At 42.9% G+C, this 22,457-nt stretch overlaps 1 protein-coding gene across 1 annotated transcript in view; it reads right to left on the bottom strand.

Annotated features, from left to right (window-relative positions):
* The window catches only part of LOC120478946 (uncharacterized), a 150,968-nt gene that overhangs the window by 51,670 nt on the left and 76,841 nt on the right, over nt 1-22,457 (bottom strand). The window contains exons 26-27 of the mRNA XM_089120794.1: nt 18,577-18,613; nt 14,952-15,343 (exon numbers count right to left, since the gene is read on the bottom strand). Of these exons, the coding sequence (XP_088976920.1) occupies nt 14,952-15,343; nt 18,577-18,613 (429 nt within the window). The remainder of the gene's footprint in view (nt 1-14,951; nt 15,344-18,576; nt 18,614-22,457) is intronic.

Genomic DNA, 22,457 nt, shown 5'->3' with positions numbered 1-22,457 from the left:
TTAAAAGATTAATACAACAATTCAAAGGGGGAATTCACTTTCAGAAATCCAGAAATGTCCTAAATGCCCCATATTTCAAACCCACAAAGTTGTCCAAAGTTCAAAAACATCTCAAGGGATACTTCAACAGAGCAATGAAACATAAAGATAACATTTACAAATATTGTGAGACTGTGACAGTGCGATCGTATGCTGTTGTATTCCAGGGTACACCATACATCGATGCGGTCGCCCCTGCCGGACCCAGCAACATTATCATTTTAAGATTATCCAAAGCGACTTATAAATGAGGATTTTTTTTCAATGCAATCGAAGGCGAAAAGTAAAGTCACTAACACAATTCTTTCTTCCTTTTTTCTTAACAGCAAGATGATGTTTAGGTGGGTGATCGTTAAATAAAAGTACAGAATTGTTTATTATTGCTGTTTTTCTATTCTTATTTGAGTTTTGCTTTGCATTCAAAACATCAAAAAAACAGGTTTAGTAATATTAGGATGGTATAATGTTAATTAGACCATTATAGGTTGAACTGAAAGAAAAATTGGAATTTGAATTAAATACATTGTAGCAATATAACATCACATATTTTTCAGAAGATAGTTCAATCTGTAATTGTATTCCTTTCATCAGTAATACAATTAGTTTTTTTTGGCACACGCATTAAGAAGGAAACACAAATATTTATATGGATAACTTTAAATAAAACGAGACCGTAATATTGCATCCTACTGTTTTCAATTGCATTTGGATCTGTCTCGAAAAAGAGGGGTCTGAGAACGCGGGACTCTGGGTGGGGGACTGTAGCTGCAGGCTCCGAGTCAGCTTCATAATATTGCATAATTATCACTTTATTGTCCAGTGTAGGAGAATATATACTATTGAATACAAGTGAAAATATAATCCTAAATCGAATGGTTTGTAAAATCAGTATTTCTGTATAGCTTCTATCTTTTGGAATCTTTTGAAAATTGCCTGTCGAATATTATAGATTGTATTTTTAAACAGAATTCATATGTAACCCGGGACATTCCCCTTCAGGGACTACCGCTGCGTGTAATCACAGTGTGAAGGCAATACCCACATCCCCATACAACCAAATCCCCGTCGTGTGTCATTAGGAGACACAAACTGACTGATTCCTGGGAGTGGAGCAAAGGTCAAGGGAATAAAATCTGACGAAAGTGTGCGGTGAGGACCAGCCTGCCGTATCACAAACGTCCTAAAGAGAAGCTCCTGAAAGAAGAGCTGTAGAGGCAGACATACTCCTGGTGGAATGAGCCCTTACAGCCAAAGGTGAAGGCTGATGGGCCGAACCGTAAGCAAGCGAGATGGCCTCGACCACCCACTTGCTCATCCTTTGCTTAGATGCAGGACACCCTTTCTTATGTGACCCAAAACAGACAAACAGTTGTTCCGATCTCCTCCACAGGGCAGCTCTGTGGACATAAGCATCTGAAGATTCACAATCTCATCATTTAATGTTGTTTTTAGTATTTTTATTGTTTTTATTAATAATTATAATCGTTAGTATTATGCATGTGATTTACACTTTTCATATACATTTTTTTATACTTTTCACATATATTCATAATCTTTTATAATCTACATTTTTATGAATCAAACTTTTCTGAATACTGTATGTGGAAGACTTTGAGAGTTTGGGGGACTTTGGGGGGGAAGTTGAATGTATTGTGTTTCTTTCCATCGAGCAGAATATACATTTCAACGTTAATGGGAACCAGATGTTTGATATAGGTACAGCCTATATGTACTGTGTAGCTCTTTGTTTAAGCAGAGAGAGAAAATACAGAGAAGCAAGAAGGAAGATCTTTGCGGGTCCATTATCACTCTCTCTCTTATGTCTTATATAAATTGGTAAAATAAATAACATATATTGGCAGAATGACTGGTGTCTTTTTATTAAATTAAATAAGAAAAAAAAAAACAAAGATTTTAAATCTACATTTTTGGCGTCACACGAAAAGGATCGCATACCCAGGCATTCGTCTCAATCATTTCAGGTAAGACTTTTTTTCCTTTCTAAAAAGTTATAAGTCTGCCTGATGATTAGAGACAGTGACTGAAATGCTGAAAAGAACTGTGTTATTTTAAGTACCAGTTGTTTTGCCAATGAATGTGGGACATAAGGAAAAATTATATAAAAATTAATCAGATTAAATAATCAAATTGAATTTGGCTTATTTAAGGTTCTCTGAAAAGTAAACCTCAGACAATATTTGAAATGCTGGGATAGAGATGGATCTTTTTTAGAAAAAAGACCATCTAGTCAGAAATTTGGAATTAGCTGTAAAACGGTTAAGCTAGTAAAATTTGCTTGGTTATAACTGCGACGTGGTTGGATAGTGGCGGGACTGTTTAACGAAGGCAGAGTAATCCCTAAAACATCCAACACACCGAAGATTCGTTCTCAGAAGGAGACGAGGAAAGTTGTAACACAGGCGATACTTGATTGACCAAAGCGGTTAAATGTGGCGGGACTGTTTAAAAATGATGGCAGGGTAATCCCTAAAACATTGTAACACGCTAGAGTTATACAAGTATAAAAGGTGCCCTTGTAACTAGCTAGGATCGTGGGCATTCTGAACCTGACCATAAAGCTGTTCAAATATTTGAGGAGACTGATCCGAGTTAACTTTAAGGAAAAAAAAAAAATAAATACCAAAGAAATTAATCTGAGATAAAATCCAAAGTATTTGAAAAGAAAGAAAAAAAAGGAACCGTTTTGAGTTTTAAAAAGAAAACTAAAATACTGAAAAGCATTAGAGTTAACTTTTCTTTAAATTGTTCTTTTGTTCTGTGAGTGAGGGACAGAGAAAGAGAGCGAAGCAGCCCCTCCCTCCAGAATTGCCATGTACCTTCATACACATACACACACACATCCAGTTGGAGAGGGGGAGAGGCAGGGAGCCCCACACACACATACCTATACACACACACAGCCTGCAGCTTTGAGCACACACACATACATATACAGACAGCCTGCAGCTCTGAGCACACACACAGACGCATCACATAGGCTGCAGTTTCTGAACATAGATGCACATACATAGCCCCTCCCGTATAATTCACACACACACATAGGCACACATACATCCCTGCTGTTCTGAGTGCAGAAACTTTGACCACTTTGAAAATGGCAGCAAGTGTCTGTACCAGCAGCACAATAGCTGAATGGTATCTTGAAAAGAAGAAGAACAAGAAACTAACTAAACTTTTGAAAAAAGGACTGGACTTGAAAAGAAAAAGAAGAAGAAAAGAAGAAGGACTTGAAAAGAAGAAGAACAAGAAACTAACTAAACTTTTGAAAAAAATGACTGGACATTAATGCATCTATGAATGAGCAGTTAAGCTGGTTCGAGTCCCAAAAAGACAAGATAAAATCAAAAGCATTTCCAATTTTAGCAGCTAATTGGATTGTGAAACAAGGTGGAATTTGTTGCGACTTAAATGGTGGTCCGGTTCCGCTTGTTGAAGTGATGAAGCCTCAGCTTGAAGCATACCACAAATTAAACAAAATCATGTCCATCACATGTCCAGAGAAGGAAAACACAACCAGTGATGATTTATTTGATCCAGATTGGACAATTATAATAACTGAAGCTGAAAGGAAATATTCACAAGCACCAGTGAAATCCGCGACAACAGTAACGCCTCCACCTTACAAACCAATTTATTCACCTTTGCCTGAACAATATACAAGTTCATCTAAACCTCTGACGCAGCCTCAAGCTTCAAGATCCAACGGAGGTCTAGTTGAAAAAATGTATATTGCATCTGCACAAGCAGCTCCAATAATAACGAGATCTAAATCATCCCAGCCAAGCAGAGACATGATGAGATGTACACCAGCTCATAATTATGGATCTGACTGGGGTGATGAGACAAGAGATGATGACATGATCACAATTGACAAAATCGGTCCTGAATTTTCTTCACCTGTGATTAAAAGGGAAGAGTCGCAACCTGAGATGATGACCGAAGAAAGACCATTTACTCCGGGAGAACGACAAGCCATTCTCTCAGCCTGGCCTCCTCTGAAGAGACAAGATCCAAACACAGAGTTTTGGCGAGAATTAGACTCCCTGGTTGAAGCACATCAAATGACACTAAAAGACATTCACATCATTGTGAAAGCTAAAATCCCAACAGACCGATGGGAACGCCTGCCAGCGTCGATAACAACAGCCCAATGGGTAGACTTGTGGGTTGATGGCCAAGGACGACCCCTGGGTCTTTGGCAAACATTAGATGTATTTCGAAAAGAAATCCAAGAAATCTTGGGAAGCGGTAAAATTCCATTCACTTCAGTGACATTGATTAAGCAAAAAGTATGATGAATCTCCAGACGAATATGCTCTGCGTAAGTGGAACGCTTATGAGAGATGGGCTCTCTGCGCAAAGAAACAACCTGACAGAGGTGATGTACAATTCACTGACACACTTGTGGATGGCTTTAGCTCTAAATACCAACAAGCGTTGTCACTTGGAGTCAATCCAGGCGAAACGTATGACCAAATTATGCAATGGGCTGGCCGTCTAGAGATGGCGATGAGATCAAACAAGGAAGAAGGAAACAAGACAAATCGAAAAGGAGTGGCGACAGCTCAATACAACATGGATACAAAGAATAAGAGTGTTGTTTGCGGCAATTGTGGAAACTGTGGCCACTCAAGAAAAGACTGCTGGGCTAAAGGTGGTGGAGCAGAAGGTCAAGGTCCATCATTTAAACAAGTCACTGCGGAAAATCATGATGAAACCTCTAAAGGGAAGACATGGACGGAAGCACAAGTCCGTCAACTCATAGAGGGGATTATGCGTCCGCAATAGGAATCAGCGGCCCCCTGTATTAGTAAGAAAAGAGACAATCGCCTTTTCATCAATGCATTAATAGGGGGCCACCCATGTGATATCCTGGTTGACACAGGAGCCTCAATAACAGATCTGAACCTACCTACAACAGATGAAACTATGGAAGTTGAAGGAGTTGGCGGAGGTATCACAACATTTCGTAAAAGTATCCAAGTTCCACTACAAATACATGAAGATGAAGTCGTATGGACATCTTTCTGGGTGGGACCGAATTCACAAGGAAGCCTTATTGGCATGGACATACTTCCATTGTTGAACATGATCATCTTCACTGTCAGTCGTCAAATCACTACAACAGCTGGGATAATACCACACAAAGATCGCACATGTAATTTGAGTTCAGTTGGTGCAGCAAAACCAATCATCAGAGACTGGACAAATGACGGTGTGTGGGGTCTTCTGTGCAGTTTACATCCAGAAATTTGGGCTAAACACAAATTTGATTGTGGCAAAGCCAACATTGACCCTGTTGTTATTGAAGGGCCGACACATGCCCCTCATAAACAATACCCTATCCGACCTGAAGCAAGACGAGCCGTGGAAGAGATAGTGGCAGACTTGGAAGCTGAAGGGATTATCAGACAAACTTCATCAACCACTAATAGTCCTGTCTGGCCTGTCAAGAAATCGGATAACTCATGGAGATTAACCATTGATTACACAAGACTCAACAGTGTAACACCAAAACCGCATCCTATTGTGGCCAATCCTGCCACCATTCTGAATGATATTCCAGGAAATGCAAGAATTTTCCCAGTGCTAGATGTACTGTCTGCTTTCTGGTCTATACCTATTGACGAAAAATCTCAAGAGAAACTTGCCTTCACAGTTGGTGCAAAACAGTATGTCTGGAACAGACTCCCACAAGGACTTAATATTTCTCCTGTGGTATTTCACAGAACTTTGGATCAGTTCTTAACGGAGCAAAAAGCTGAAATTGAGAGTTCAGGAAGTGTTTGCCTCCAATACGTGGATGACTTGTTAATTGCAAGCCCAGATGAAAACAGCCACATATTTGCTCTGAATATTGTCCTACAAGCCCTTAAGAAAGGAGGATTCAAAGTCAACCCAGACAAAGCACAGCTGGCCAAAACCAAGGTTATCTACTTGGGCCAAGAAATATCTGTCGAGGGAAGAAGACTGACAACAGAGCGTGTGGAGGCATTACGGCAACTTCCAAAACCTCTAACAGTAACAGGAATGAGGAAAGTGATGGGACTTTTCAACTATTGTCGGCAGTATATACCTGATTTTGCCAGCATCACCAGCCCCCTCATTGACCTGGACAAGGGAGGAAAGCCTGGAATGGAACAGATAAACTGGACACCGGAAGCTGAGGAAGCATTTACTTCAATGAAAGAAAAACTGACTTCAGCCCCAGCCTTGGGACTTCCTGATGGACGACTGCCATTTCATTTGTGGACCAGGGTGGGAGATGAGACGTACTCAGCAGTGTTGTGTCAAAAACCAGGTGATCGATACAAACCAGTTGGATACTTTTCCACAAAGATTCCTGTTACAATGATTGGTCAACCACGATGTATACAGGCTCTCGATGGTGCCACATGGGCAGTGGATGCTGTGGAAAATTTGATAGGAGCACAAACAATCATATTGCATACTCCACACAGTATAGTGACGTTGCTGAACAACACAAACATCAAGACCATTACTGATGCAAGGAGAGCAAAATGGGAAGCAACTTTGTTGAACGAGGATTTGAGAGAGGAAATCATCAGAGACACATCCCTTAACCCTGCAACGATGATGATCGAACCACACGAGGGAACACCACATGAGTGTGAAAAACAAGTAGAAGAAGAAAGTCTTGGTCCTGTTAATCCAACACCTCTTGAAAATCCAGACAAGGAGTTATGGGTCGATGGATCCAGTTACTATGTTGATGGAAAACGACATACTGGATGGGCTGTAGTGGAAGCTGATGGAAATGTCGTGAAGAAAGGAGCTCTTTCTGGGCATTTTTCAGCACAAGTAGCTGAGCTCATAGCACTTGCAGAAGCTTTCGAACTATCGGAAGGACAACGAGTCAACATCTACACAGATAGTCGTTATGCTTTTAGTGTGGTCCATGACTACCTTGCCCTGTGAAAAAAAACGTGGACTTATCACCAGCAGTGGGAGCGAAATACAACATGCTTCCATAATTCGTCGTTTGATTGCAGCATGTCACCTACCCAGAGAAGCAGCCGTGATCAAAGTAAAATCACATCAATCTGACAAGTCCAAAGAAAGTCAAGGAAACACGGCAGCAGATGCAGCGGCCAGAGAAGCAGCACTACTTCCTCTTACTCCTGTTACCTTGGTACAGGAAAACAGCAAAGATAATCCTGAGCTCCGCCTTCTGTCGTATGAAACTGAGACAGATGAAGAGAAAGAACAATGGATAAAAGCGGGAGCGAAAGAGGATGATCAAGGTATCTGGAGAATTCCAACAGGACAAGTGGTGATGCCTATCGGAACAAGAAGAGAACTAATGCAGCTGTATCATGGAAAAGTACATGCTGGAGCAAAAGCAATGAAAGCTCAAATCAGCGAGATGTGGTGGTGGCCACGAATGATGAGAGACATTGATGATTACTGTAGAAGATGCTTGATCTGTCTGAAAGCAAATGTTGGAAAATCTGTAAAGGTGCGGATGTCACATGCACCCAGACCAACAGGTCCATGGACACATCTCCAAATCGATTTCACAGGACCTTTGTCACCCAGTGGAGGGTACCAATACATTCTAGTAATCATGGACAGATTTACTAGATGGGTAGAAGCATTCCCAACAAAAACCTGCACTGCTGAAGCAGCCGCACGAGTGATGGTTGAAGAGGTTTTTCCTCGCTGGGGTCTTCCATATGAACTTGATTCTGACAATGGAACTCACTTCACTGGAAAACTGATGAAGGAAGCAATGAAATTGATGGGGATTAAACAGAAGTTCCACATCCCATATAGACCGGAAAGTTCAGGCCTGGTGGAATGAATGAACAGATCGTTGAAAACCGCTCTTACCAAGGCCATTCTGCAAACTGGCCAAGGTTGGCATATGTTGTTACCCGCAATTTTGTGGAATTTGAGAGCAACCCCGAACAGAGTAATGGGACTGACTCCTTTTGAACTGATGACTGGAAGAGCAATGGTTCTGCCTCCTGATGCTCCGCCGCCTGCGGGAACAGGAGGAGACTCTACTTTGTTCCAAGAGAAGTTGCGACGCTATCTCACAATGCTGGACAAAGCAATCAAAGACAATAATAAGAAAGTGCGAGAAGCTCAACAGCAATGGGATGAAAAACATACCACTACAGACATTCCACACATTCCTGAGTTAGGCAGTTTTGTTATGGTCAAACGTATTCCCAGGAAAGGTTTAGAACCTAGGTGGGAGGGGCCATATGAGATACTCTTAACAACAGATACAAGTGTCTGCCTAAAAGGGAAGGGTGTAGGAACAGATAGATGGTATCATTGGTCACAAGTTAAACCTTGCTTAGTGAATGAACAAAATGATGAAGGCTTAGGACCTGAGATTGAGCACTGTTCACTCATTAACTTTAAAGACGGGGAAAAGGAGTGATGATTAATTATTTTTCTGCTTCCATTTCAGGAATCAATTCCATTGACATTGATTAGAGATGGTCGCAAGTTATTCTCGATACACAACGACAATGGTATGCTTGTTTTTAATTTTACTTGGCATTTACCAAGGAAGCCAAGCTTTATGGACTCCTCGAGTTCAAGAAATTACTCGGAATGCAACCCTGAAATCTGGCCAACGTTTTACTCTACCCTTTATTTCCAGATGGGGATTATGGGATTGGGTGCCACGTAATGATAAAGACCTTGCTAAATATCGAGTGGGCATCTACGGTGGATGTAACTTTCACCACCAATGTTACAAAAGCAGAGTAATTTGGCCGGTGAAAGATGGGGGGTATACCGGTAGTGCTCAAAGACGAGAAATTTGTTCAAAAGAACAATGTGAAATTGTGGGGTTAAACCTCATAACATCTACTGATGTGGAAATTTATTTCATTTTGAATCGTACCCACATGCTTACAATATGGGATTCATTAGCCCTAGGCTGTATCTATCCCATAGTGTTACCATGCGAGGGGTTTCTAAGGGATGCTACCTCCAGGACAACAAGATTCAAGGGAAATTACATACGAGTTTGGCATACGGAAGATGCGAATGAATATTGTGAGACTGAATTAGAAACTTCTGCTAAACATGCTCCATTAGTTAAAATCGCAATCAATGAAGATTCGTTGTCAGGTTCTGGAACATTACCTTTGATTATGGTCTGGCCTCAATATGGGAAACGCAATATTATGACAGTTAGACGATTCCAATCAATGGGGGTTAGACAAGGAAATTCAGTAATTAGATTGGAAAGGAATGGATATTGGGCTGAAGGTGAAACACCAATGATTTCTACTACAGACTGTTGTATTGAGGAACATGAGTGGGTAATTTGCTCATGTTCTACAATGTTTAGTCTGTCTCTTAATGGATCTGCAGTTTGGGAAGTAGTTCCTTTAGATCGAGCCACAGGTGCATGGCAGGTGTCAGAAGCACAGTGGTGTATATTACATGACGGAATAAATGAAAATATGATATACGGAGGAAAGTTATGTCCAATTCCTTCTGATCCATTTTGCGTTGAGATTCTCTATCCTCTTCAATTGGGTGGAATTCATGTTCCACATGTACAATTGTTGCAGTTAGATCCACAGTGGTGGAATAATGATTTGGTGGAAGAGAGGAATTATGAACTCTTTGAAATGGTCAAGAGAGTTAAAGCAAGCGTTAAGGCAGCTCAAGAGGAGGGAATTCAAGCAATGGGTCATGTTATCATAGCAAATGGAGTAGCTAAATTGATGTCTGAGAGGAAATTAGCTCGAATTCCAGGGAATTTAACATGGTCGGAATGGATAGTTTTGACTATGGTAGGAGTTTTTGTGTTTCTGTTAGTAATAAAACTTATCATATATGTGATAAGAAAGAGAAGTACCAAACCTTTCAGATTGGTTATTACTAACAAAATGGATAGAACCGAGAATGGGAAATACGGAGTGAGATAGGAGATTTTATACACTACACTACTTACAAAACACAACCTCACAAACAATGAACACCCGCTTACTGATTTACAACCCCAAGGGATAGGACCCTTTAACATCAACGTTTTTTTTTTGTTTATTATTTTTAAACACGGAACTGGAGGAGTTAATTAATTAATGAGTTAATTAATTAATGAGTCCAGGCACGGGCAGAAGACTTTTTTAGTTTTTCTTTTCTTAGATGATTGGGGTTCATTTTAAATGCTTACACATAGATGTTAAATGACACATAGCATGCGGGGACATAACATGGGTTGGGTTTTTGTTTGTTATTTGTTTTTTTTTTCTTTTCTGTTTCCATTCTTTTGTTCTTTTCGTGACGCCTAAAATGTAGATTTAAAATCTTTGTTTCCCTTTGTTATTTAATTTAATAAAAAGACACCAGTCATTCTGCCAATATATGTTATTTATTTTACCAATTTATATAAGACATAAGGGAGAGAGAGTGATAATGGACCCGCAAAGATCTTCCTTCTTGCTTCTCTGTATTTTCTCTCTCTGCTTAAACAAAGAGCTACACAGTACATATAGGCTGTACCTATATCAAACATCTGGTTCCCATTAACGTTGAAATGTATATTCTGCGCGATGGAAAGAAACACAATACATTCAACTTCCCCCCCAAAGTCCCCCAAACTCTCAAAGTCTTCCACATACAGTATTCAGAAAAGTTTGATTCATAAAAATGTAGATTATAAAAGATTATGAATATATGTGAAAAGTATAAAAAAAAATGTATATGAAAAGTGTAAATCACATGCATAATACTAACGATTATAATTATTAATAAAAACAATAAAAATACTAAAAACAACATTAAATGATGAGATTGTGAATCTTCACATCTAAAGCCCTAACGGGGCACAGCAAATTAAGTTTCTCCTGGTCTGACGCCAGAAAAGGCGGAGGACAGAAAACCTGCAGAACTATAGGTCTAACAGAAACAGTAGGTACCTTAGGAACATAACCTGGTCTCGGACAGAGAAAGGCCTTAACCATACCAGGAGCAAATTCCAGGCACGAGGGAGCCACCGAAAGTGCTTGAATATCTCCTATTGTTTTAAGAGATGAGATAGCGAGAAGAAGGATAGTCTTTAGAGAAAGAAAATTTTCCGAAAGTTCCTAATTGATGGGCTCGAAAGGAGCTAGGGAGAGACCTTCTAAGACGATGGCCAGATCCCAAGCTGGTACCCTCGTGCGAACTGCAGGCCTCAGCCTCAAGGTGCCACGAAGGAAGCGAGATATAAGTGGGTGTCTCCCTAGGGTACCTCCACTTGAAGGGGCGTGGTAAGCAACTAAGGCCACCACATACACCTTCAGTGTGGAGTGGGATAACCCTGTGGAGAGACGGTCCTGCAGGATATCCAGCACTGTACTAACCGGGCAGTTAACTGGGTCCTGCTGTCGCTCTCCACACCAAGAGGTAAAAAAATTCCACCTCGCGGCATATAACTTCCTCGTGGAGGGAGCTCTGGATTGGAGGATGGTCTCAACAACCTCAGTCGAGAGACTAGAATCTATGAGCTGGGCCCCCTCAGAGGCCAAGCCCACAGCCTCCATAGTTCTGGGCGGGGTGAAGAATCGACCTCTCCTGATCGGTATCTCGAGAGGAGAGCCGTCAAGGAGAGACACTAGGTCCGCAAACCATACTCGAGCCGGCCAGAATGGGGCAATTAGCAGAAGACTAACCCCGTCCTGGCGAACCCTCTCCAGAACTCCCGGGAGCAGAGTGATCGGGGTAAATGCGTACAGACGTGACCTCTGCCACGGATGTACCATCACATCCAACCCCAGCAGGTCTGGATGGCTGAGATAGATCCACAGCGGGCAGTGTGATGTTTCTCGAGACGCAAATAGGTCTACCTCAACATGACCGAAACGTTTCCATAGGAGTTCCACCACCTCGGGGTGAAGACTCCATTCCCAGGGCCTCGGCCCCTGTCTTGACAGGATGTGTGCCCCCTGATTTAAATACCCCGGGAGATAAATAGCTCTCAGATAAAGAATTTTCCCCTGGGACCATAGAAGGATCTGACGTGCCAGTTTGTAAAGTGGACGAGAACGCAGACCCCCCTGATGGTTGATATAAGAGACCACCGGTGTGTTGTCTGTCCGGACAAGAACATGGTGGCCCGGAAGTGTTTCAGAGCCTGAAACACCACCAACATCTCTAGGCAATTTATGTGTCACAGACGATGATGGTCCTCCCACAGACCCTGAGCCGGGCGACCATTAATGATCGCCCCCCCAACCCGTGAGAGAGGCATCTGTCGTTAGCATAACGCAATGACAAGGAGCTCCTAACAAAGGGCCTTGGGACAGAAACCAAGGATCTTTACACATGATCAGGGCGCGATGACACCGTCGCGAACTCACGAACATGCGAAGCGGATTTCCCCTCGGGGAGAATCCCTTGGTTCTGAGCCACCACTGTAACGGTCTCATGTGCAAGAGGCCAAATGGTATCACGTTGGACTCAGCTGCCATGAGACCTAACAGTCTCTGGAACTGTTTTACAGTGGATGACTGGCCTAGCTTGACCTGATCTACTGTGGCAAGAATCGAAGCAATACGAGCAGGTGACAATCGTGCCTGCATTGTCGTCGAATCCCACACTACACCTACAAAAGTGGTTCTCTGTAATGGAGAAAGAACACTTTTCTTGAGTTGAGCCTCAGCCCCAGTCTCTTGATGTGAGCAAGAACGACACCTCGATGCCGAACCTCCTGTTGTTCCGATTGAGCTAGAATTAACCAATCGTCTATATAATTCAGAATACGGATGCCCTGCAGCCTTAACGGGGCTATAGCAGCATCCATACACTTCGTGAATGTTCGGGGTGACAGTGCTAGGCCGAATGGAAGAACCCGATATTGGTACGCTTCGCCCCCGAAAGCGAACCTCAGGAACTTCCTTTGTTGAGGGAGGATATATACATGGAAGTAAGCATCCTTTAGATCTATTGTGACAAACCAGTCCTCGGATCTGATTTGTGACACAATCTGCTTGAGAGGGAGCATCTTAAATTTGAGCTTCCCTACAGCACGATTTGAGAGATGCAGATCTAGAATGGGACACAGCCCTTCATCTTTCTTCGAAACGATGAAGTACCGGCTGTAGTATCCTAAGTCCCTGCTGGGTGGAGGAACCCGCTCTATAGCTCCTTTCAGCAGGAGAGTTTTTACCTCCTGTTCTAATACCAGAGCCTGCTCGGGGCCCACCATTGTGGGCAGAACCCCTCTGAACCGAGGTGGACGTGTTCTGAACTGAATAGCGTACCCGTTCTCTATAGTATTCAGGACCCACTGAGAAACATTGGGAAGAATTTTCCATTCCACCAGGAACTCTACTAAGGGAACCAGCCTCTCGAGGCTGGCCTCTGGATGAACATCCCAAGTGACAGACACAGCGCCCTGTGACACACTAGCAGGGAACAGCTGGTCTGGGCACTCCACAACCCTCCTCGGAGGGGGCGAGCGTCCCTCTGGAAATCGCTCGCCGAGTCTCTCTACGCCCTGTAAAGGCAGGGTTAGTAGAGCAGACCCCTGAGGGCATCGGGAAAGATAGGGCACCGTGTTTTTGTGCAGTGACCTCAAGTCTTTCACGATGGGGACCACCGTCAGAGATTTTTTCGACGCAGCCTTCTTGGCGATAATGACTGTCCTCAGATCAGCCCTACCGCGAGAAGGTCGCGCCAGAGAGTGCCCCGCCTCGTCCATCCAGTTTCTCTGCGGGGGGGCACAAGACCAACACTTCGTTTCTGCTGCGCTCTTTTTGAGGTACTCGGTGACTGGGACTGCCCTCGCTCAGGAGCCCCAGCGACACGCACTTTAAGGGGCATACATTTCTGAAAAGCAGCCGCCTGTTTCTTCTCTTCCTGTAACCTCTCAGTGACAGAATGAAGAGCGTCACCAAAGAGGCCCATAGGCGAAACTGGAGCATTTAAAAGGAGAGTCTTATCTTTTTCCTTCATAGAGGTCTGACTCAGCCACAAGTGTCTCTCTGTGGCCACCATGGCTGCCATAGACCGGCCGATAGATTTAGCTGTCTCCCTGGTGGCCTGGAGAGTGAGATCAGCAGTCTGCCTGAGCTCATTAATCATTTCAACAGAAATTTCCCCCCCTCACACGCATCTTTAAGCAGGTCAGCCTGATAAGCTTGCATAATGGCCAAAGTGTGTAGACATGCAGCCGCCTGACCCGCCGCCAAGTAAGCCTTCCCCACTAACACAGAAGTATTTTTTAGTGGTTTAGAGGGCAGAGCCGGTGCTTTAAGTGAAGATGATGAAGCTGGAGAGAGATAGCTTGCGAGCATCTCCTCCGCCTTTGGCATCGTCACATAACTAGCAGATTTAGCACCAACAATGTTACCATAAGCATTGGACTGATTTGTGTAAACTCAGCTTGAAACCGGTCTGACCCAGGTCTTTGAAACCTCAGCAGGAAGATCTGGGAAGAACGGTAAGCACTGGCGAGAAGGTTGGGTTTGTGCAGACAGAAATCTATCATGTAGTTTACTTTTATTACTAGACTACTGTCTATCAGCTCGATTCTGAGCATTTCAACAGCCCGAGATAACACATCCATCAAACCTTCTTCATTTGCAGTATATCACAAGCTGGCGGCTTGTGTGCTCAGGGGATATTTATAGCTTCCTGGTCGATGACGTCACTCGCTGTACGCTCATTCTCTCCACTGACTGATTTCATTCATGCTTCAGACGTGTCACGCTGAGGGCGTTCCCACTGCGATTACACACAGCGGTAGTCCCTGAAGGGGAACCACACCTCAATTCAGTCTTTTCAATTCTGGTTCATGATCATATTTAAATTGTCTGCCCAACATATACATTTATTTCATTAATTTAATTGTGAGCACTGAATACAATAGTCCATCATAGTTGGTGTGTTCCCCATGAGAGTCTCACCTGAGCTGTGAGATGTAGGAAAGACACTGGAGGAATCCCCTCACTTCACTCTCTTCATCTGTCCAGTCTCTCAGCTCTACTGGTTTCTTCTCTGTCTGCAGTTTCAGCACTTCCAGGAGGATGGAGATCTTTCTCTCTGAGAGATATATGATCCAGACTGCAGGAGCTGAATGATAAACTGGCTGTAATGCTGGAAGGACACTCCTGCCTGTTTGAGTCTCATAGTCCTTCACATGTGAGTACAGATCCAGCAGGAAATCACACTGAGTATAACAATAATTCTCATCACAGGGGAAAGATGTGTAGCTGCACACAGATGTTAATAGTTCAGTGTAATTTTCTTCTGTATTTGCATCAAACTCTGATGCTGAAACAAACAGATTTAGCAGAAACTTTACAGCAGCTTCTCTCTCCATGTAGATAATGCCAGAAAATCTGTGGAGACACACATAATTAGAATAATATGACTCGAAGCCTGCAGCTAGGCCTATGTCCCCCGCCCAGAGTCCCGCATTCTCAGACCCCTTGTTATTCGAGACAGCGCCTCCCATCAAATTGGATCAGATAAACATGTGAAGAACTTAAGCCGAAACGTGAGTATCGTCTATTTTATTTAGCGAATCATACTCAGTTGATTTTCTTTTTCTAATCACACTACTGTATAGCTCATCGTTACACCAACATATGAATTTAATTTAACATTTAATATTTGTAAAGATAGTTTGTAACAAAATTTGAGCCATTAATGTATGTTTTTTCGCCTTTTTTTCCCCGATATAATATTTTGATAGCTATAACGTTAGCCTTTAACCTTAAAAGTAAATACCTTAAAATAAATACATTAAGTGTGTTAATATCAAAGAATTTCATCATTAATTATTTAATCAGTTTACCATTTGACCTTTTTTAATTTCTGGACTTTTTCTCCTAAAACTATAAATTGAATTAATTAATGCCAGAGTAATTCTTTTACTTAATACAATATATGTAGACTACTTTATTTAGTTATTATAAAACATATGTATTAAAATGAATCAATACTAAAAATTAACGGTGTTATGAAGTTTTTGCCAGCCAATTACAACTCATACAATTGCCTAATAATCAAATGTACTATGCCTTCACTATGTATTAACCAGTATATGGTATTAACATGTGAGCTAGAATGTGTCATTTGGACTTTTGTTTGGGTTCCTTGTTTTAATTAGTATTGACTGAAATTTGACTGTATGGGCTCTGTGGGCTGCGTGGTCTTAAAGTTTGATTTTGAGTTTGACTCTCTCTTTTTAAAAGATTAATACAACAATTCAAAGGGGGAATTCACTTTCAGAAATCCAGAAATGTCATAAATGCTGCAGTGATTTTCATTGCCCATTCTGTGCCCCCATATATTTCAAACCCACAAAGTTGTCCAAAGTTCAAAAACAACTTGAGGGACACTTCAACAGAGCAATGAAACATGAAGATAACATTTACAAACATCGTGAGACTGTGACAGTGCAATCGTATGCTGTTGTATTCCAGGGTACACCATACATCGATGCGGTCGCCCCTGCCGGACCCAGGGTTTTAACATCATTCATAGACATATTCTTTTTACTTTCGAAAATTTTATACATTATAGTACTCTGAAACTAGTTTTTAAATGTCTGAACAGACATTTGTCGCCGCTGTTTTCTGCTCTCATTATTAGGCGTCAGGATTCACTTAGACCCTCCATGAGAGCTTCAGTCAGTGGGGACTGTATTCTTCCAAGATTTATAAAATCGTTTGGTCAGTCCAGTTTCTCGATTAATGGATCTAGACTATGGAACTATCTGCCCACTGAATTAAAAATGCAAACAGACATGTTATGCTTTGCCAAAGGTCTGAAACAACGGCTGAGGTCTAGTCAAAGTTGCACACATGGTAATACTGTTTGAAATACAATTCATTGAAATACCGTTTTAAACATTATCCTGTGTACTGTTTTTACTGTGTTTTGTTTATTGTATTGTGTTGTGTGTTGTGAAATGTGTAGCCTTCCATGGACAAGTGTTGTAAATTAGCAGTTTTGCTATAACACTAAAAAACAACGCATCTGGTTTGTCCAATGCTGTTGTTATGTCCATATCAAATAAATAAATAATGAAATGAATGTTTTGCAAAAGGAAAGGCCATTCTTTTCACAGGTGTCTCAAGATTAGGGAAAAACCAGTTGAAGAAAGAGTTAAGTTTGTACAATTCGCCTTTGGCTAAGCCACGCCCTAGAATGTAGATTGACCAATCACAGCGCAGCCAGGAATAAGCTCCCACAGAGGTCCGACACTTTTTCACAGCGCTCCATTGACTTTCAACGCAGGCGTCTCATATTTTTGGTCTCGGCAGGCTATTAACGTCGTAGTTTTATCAAAAATGTGGTTAAACGTTGTGCCTCGGGCATTTGTAACACAGATGCGTTTCCCAGAGAGGTTGGAGGGGGGTGTCCGTTTTTTCCCTTCCCAAAACCGAAGTAAAATCCTGACAAGTGTCGTCTTTGGATTAAACTGTATGGACGTCCTCAGTCAGCTAAACCCCGCAAAGATCAACAAGCACATCTTTTTTGCTTCTAACCTTACTGTGAAGTTATACTAGTTAGACCGTTTTGTAATGTTTTAGGTTAAGATAATCGGTTCTCATACCGGTTGATACACTAGCACACGCTGCTAATAAATACAAAGTTATACTTGTGTAGTCCGTTTGCTTTGTAATAACGATTATAGAAGTGAATAGAGACCTACCCAGCTTTGCATGAACCCACTGAGCAAAATGATGTCCAAAAGACGTCTTTTCAAAGTCTTTATCGCACAAGTCGGACATTGAAAAGACGTCCACTGAGGGGCCGGAATGAAAGTTTTTATGTCGTCTTTTTTTGACGTGTTCTGGACATCTGAAAAAGACGTTCATGGATCCTTCGTACAAGGTTAAAAACTAGTTCAAATGTGGCCATTTTCAACATTGTTTATGGGTCTCATTTAGACAATTTATACAGTTTCTCGACCAAATAAACACTCTCAGGATGCATTAAATTAAAACTCATGTTTATTTACATTGTTTAGATGTGGTTTAGATGGTGATATTGGTTTCATTTTAAGTTACCATTGTGGTGATCAGTGTTTGCTTTAGTTGGGCTCTTGGTCCCAATTCTTCTTACTTTAGCTTTTCTTTGGCTGTTGAAATTGTGTGTTAGGTTAACACCATTGACTGAGCAGAGAAAGCCAAGAAAATAAGAAATCAGTTGTCTTCAGCTGCTTGTTGATGGCAGAATCAACACAATGCAAGCATTAAACAATGTATAAACTTTTGTTTTTATATCAGAAATGTCTAATTATTCATCTTGTTGAACTGTATTATTTGTACCAGTAACTTTATAATGACCACTGCATACAATATGTTTTAAGAAAGCGAATCACATAGTCACACACAGATATCAAGATTTTGGATATGATTCTCAACGACGGTGACAACCAAAACAAAAAAGCCTGGGAATCAAGGATGTTTTGTACTATGAAGGCTACCCATCATGCATTGCAGCATGAAGCATTTTTTTTTTTTATCGTCACCATTTTTGTGAATCATATGCAAAATATTGATGTCTGTGTGTGACTAAATGGTATATTTTCTCAAAACATTGTGCTAATTTGCTTTTTGTCCAACTTCCATGCTACTGGCCCAAATAATGCAGTTCCACAAGATTGGTGGTTATAAACTCTGGATACAAATACAAAAGTCTAAACACAACTTAAATGCCCACTTTATATTGATTTCATCATCATCATCATCACCAACAACATCAAGGAGCTGATGAGAAAGACAATTTCCTTGGTTTTCTCTGTCACAACAATGATGTTATTCAAACACACAGTTACAACAGCCAAAGAAAAGCTAAAGAATGAATTATTGGGACCAAGAGCCCAACTAAAGCAAACACTGATCACCACAATGGTGACTTAAATTGAAACATATCACCATCTAAACAACGTAAGGAAATTACATTGAAATAAACATGAGTTTTAATTTAATGCATCCTGAGAGTGTTTATTTGGTCAAGAAACTGTATAAATTGTCTAAATGAGACCATAAATAATGTTGAAAATGGCCACATTTGAACTAGTTTTTAACCTTGTACGAAGGATCCATTGACGTCTTTTTCAGATGTCCAGAACACGTCAAAAAAAGACATCATAAAAACTTTCATTCCGGCCCCTCAGTGGACGTCTTTTCAATGTCCGACTTGTGCGACAAAGACTTTGAAAAGACGTCTTTTGGACATCACTTTGCTCAGTGGGAACAGTGTTGCTCCCTGATATTGTTAGTCCCAGCCTCCGATTTTTTGACTGTGACCGGTAAAGTTATGCTTTTGCCTCTATTTGGATGCCTTGTTGTTTCTTGCATTTCACCTGTATGTCTTGAATATAGCCTTCGAACGCATATGCAGCCCCTTTGCCTACTTCTATCGGACACTTTATTTGCTGCTTTATAAAAGTTTGATAACATTTCAGCAGGAAGGGCTGTCACAGCACAAGCCATGTTGATACCAAACCAGAGCCCAGATGAAGTTTGACAGAAGTAGCAACAGTAACTAAGGGGGGCGGGGCTTAGCCAAAGGTGAATTGGAGAAATTATGCTTTGGCTGTCTTAGGATCGGCCATAACTCCAGAGCTTGTACATCCAGGAGTGTGTGTGACTTATGTGGAAAATGTCACCCCACTTGGCTACATCAAGATTGTGAGAAGAAAGACCAAGAGCAAGGAAACAAACCAACAGTCTGAACCAATTGAAATACAAGAAGCTACCTCTAATCGAGTTGTTCAAGAGAAGAGCAGCACTTATACTTCATCTATTGTTCCAGTTTATGTCTCCACGACAAAGGAACCAGACAAGGAAGTTTTAGTGTATGCTTTACTTGATAGTCAGAGCAACACCATCTTCATTCTGAAGGAGGCAGCTGTAACATTGGGTGCCAAGAAAGAGGCAGTAAAACTCAAAGTGTCCACGATAACATCAAAAACAAAGGTGGTGAATATACCTTATTTTGTTTGTGGCAGCCATTTTGTTGACATAGAAACCACGGAAACTGTCAGTCTGTCAATGGACAAGCGAGGTAGCATCGGGATTATCCATGATATTATCACTGTGACGATCAGCAGCCGTGGTGCCCTCGAGAGCCACTAGAGGGCACTCTCTCCCCATGTTCTGTTTCCCCATGGACTCTTTGTGTTTCATTATGTTCAGCTGTGTTTCATTATTGGTTATTGAGTTCCTTATTTAAGCCTGAGTTTTCCCTGTGTCCCTTGCGAAGTCTTGTTACCCTGTAAGCATGCAATTCCGAGCGTTACTCCCTGTTCTGTGTCTCCGTGTTTCCCTGGACTCTTGACCCTTGCCTGTTTCCTGGACTGTTCACGAACCTGTGCTGCCTGCCTCGACCATTACCTGTTTAGACCACGAGTTTCTGGATTGCCCCTTTGTTTAATTCTGTATCCAAGTTTGTCTGCTTGTTTCAAGTATAATAAAGTGCTGCACATGGATCCGACCGTCTCTGTCCGCACGTTACAGAAGACTTCGCCAAACGAGGATCCAGCAGACTTTCAGCATCTATCCGCCGTGGTCAAGACCCGAGCTTCTATGCTAGCCTCACATAGTTTTCAGCTGGCGAGACTAACTTCTCTCCTCGAGGAACTGGCTAGCTCCGTGCAGTCATGGTCTCCGCAGAGCTCAAGCACAGCGGCTAATCAAGCCCAAACCCCCGCTGCATCTGTTCCACCGCAACCCAGTGTGAGTACCGCATGCAGTAATTCCAGTACGCCGTTTCCCGCCGCTGCACCTGTTCCACCGCAACCCAGTGTGAGTACCGCATGCAGTAATTCCAGTACGTATCCAGTAAGTATTCCAGTAAATTCCAGTAAGTATCTGCTCACTGTTGACTGGAAAGGCTCTGGAGTGGGCAGGCGCATTTTGGGAACCAGGTCGGATGTCGTTTCCTTCTTTCGACGTGTTTACCGCCCTGTTCAGAAAGGCTTTTGAACTCCCCGCAGAAAAGGAGGGTCTCGAGAAACTGTTCTTTTCCCTGCGCCGGGGAGGTTCGTATGCGGCGGATTTCTCTCACTCACTCCGCACGCCGCATAAGCCTCAGCTCGCTAAACTGTTTGATCCTCCCTTAAGGACCGTCAGAGGAGCTTCTAAGCATATCGTTCCTGCCAAACCCACTCATCATGTCGGACCCCTCGAGCCCGTATCCTGCACTGGCCCTGTTAAAAGTGCTGTTCCTAAGACAGCGGAGGTGTCGCGGGTCGAACCGGAGTTTGAGCGCGTGCCAGCCGACTCGAGTGAGTCAAGTGCCGAGCCGAGTGAATCAAGTGAGTCAAATACCAAGCTGAGTGAATCGAGTGCCGAGTCAAGTGAGTCAAGTGCTGAGCCGAGTGAATCAAGTGTGTCCAGTGTTGAATTTAGTCTGTCCAGTGAGTCTTCAGTTCAAGTGATTGAGTCTCCAATTCAAGTGAGTGCTGAGTCTCCTGTTCAAGTGAGTGCTGTGAGTCTCCTGTTCAAGTGAGTGCTGAATCTCCAGTTCAAGTGAGCGCTGAATCTCCTGTTCAAGTGAGCGCTGAATCTCCTGTTCAAGTGAGCGCTGAATCTCCTGTTCAAGTGAGCGCTGAATCTCCAGTTCAAGTGAGCGCTGAATCTCCTGTTCAAGTGAGCGCTGAATCTCCAGCTCAAGTGAGCGCTGAATCTCCTGTTCAAGTGAGCGCTGAATCTCCTGTTCAAGTGAGCGCTGAATCTCCTGTTCAAGTGAGCGCTGAATCTCCTGTTCAAGTGAGCGCTGAATCTCCTGTTCAAGTGAGCGCTGAATCTCCAGTTCAAGTGAGCGCTGCATCTCCAGTTCAAGTGAGCGCTGCATCTCCAGTTCAAGTGAGCGCTGCATCTCCAGTTCAGTTCAAGTGAGCGCTGCATCTCCAGTTCAAGTGAGCGCTGAATCTCCAGTTCAAGTGAGCGCTGAATCTCCAGTTCAAGTGAGTGAGTTGTCCAGCCCTGTGACGCGCCGCCGCAGGAGGAGGAGAAGGAGAAGGAGGACTCGTTCGGTTCGCCAGGCCCCGGTGAGCGCGCCCAGACTCCTCGCCCTGCCGGCCCCGCCTCTGCGCCTCGCCCTGCCGGCCCCGCCTCTGCGCCTCGCTCTGCCGGCCCCGCCTCTGCACCTCGCTCTGCCGGCCCCGCCTCTGCGCCTCGCTCTGCCTGCACCCTTCAAGCTCCGGGATGCCTTTCCTGTACCCGTTCACCACCCAGAGGTTCCTCCCGTGAATTTCCCACGGTATTTTTTTTTTGGGGGGGGGGGGCAGTAGGTACTCTGTGGGGGCCATGGAGGTGATCCTGACATGGACCTCTGAGTCTGTGAGGGCCATGGAGGCGAGGCTGTCATGGACCTCGCCTGTGTCTGCTCCGCCCTCGTCTCTGTCGGAGTCTGCTCCGCCCAAGTCTGCTCCGCCCTTTTCTGAG

The sequence above is a fragment of the Pimephales promelas genome, chromosome 16, assembly GCF_988280905.1.
Source record: "Pimephales promelas chromosome 16, fPimPro1.hap1.1, whole genome shotgun sequence".
In the NCBI taxonomy this organism is placed as follows: Eukaryota; Metazoa; Chordata; class Actinopteri; order Cypriniformes; family Leuciscidae; genus Pimephales; species Pimephales promelas.
Note: the sequence above shows the minus strand (reverse complement) of the source record. Positions and strands in the feature narration are given on the sequence as shown.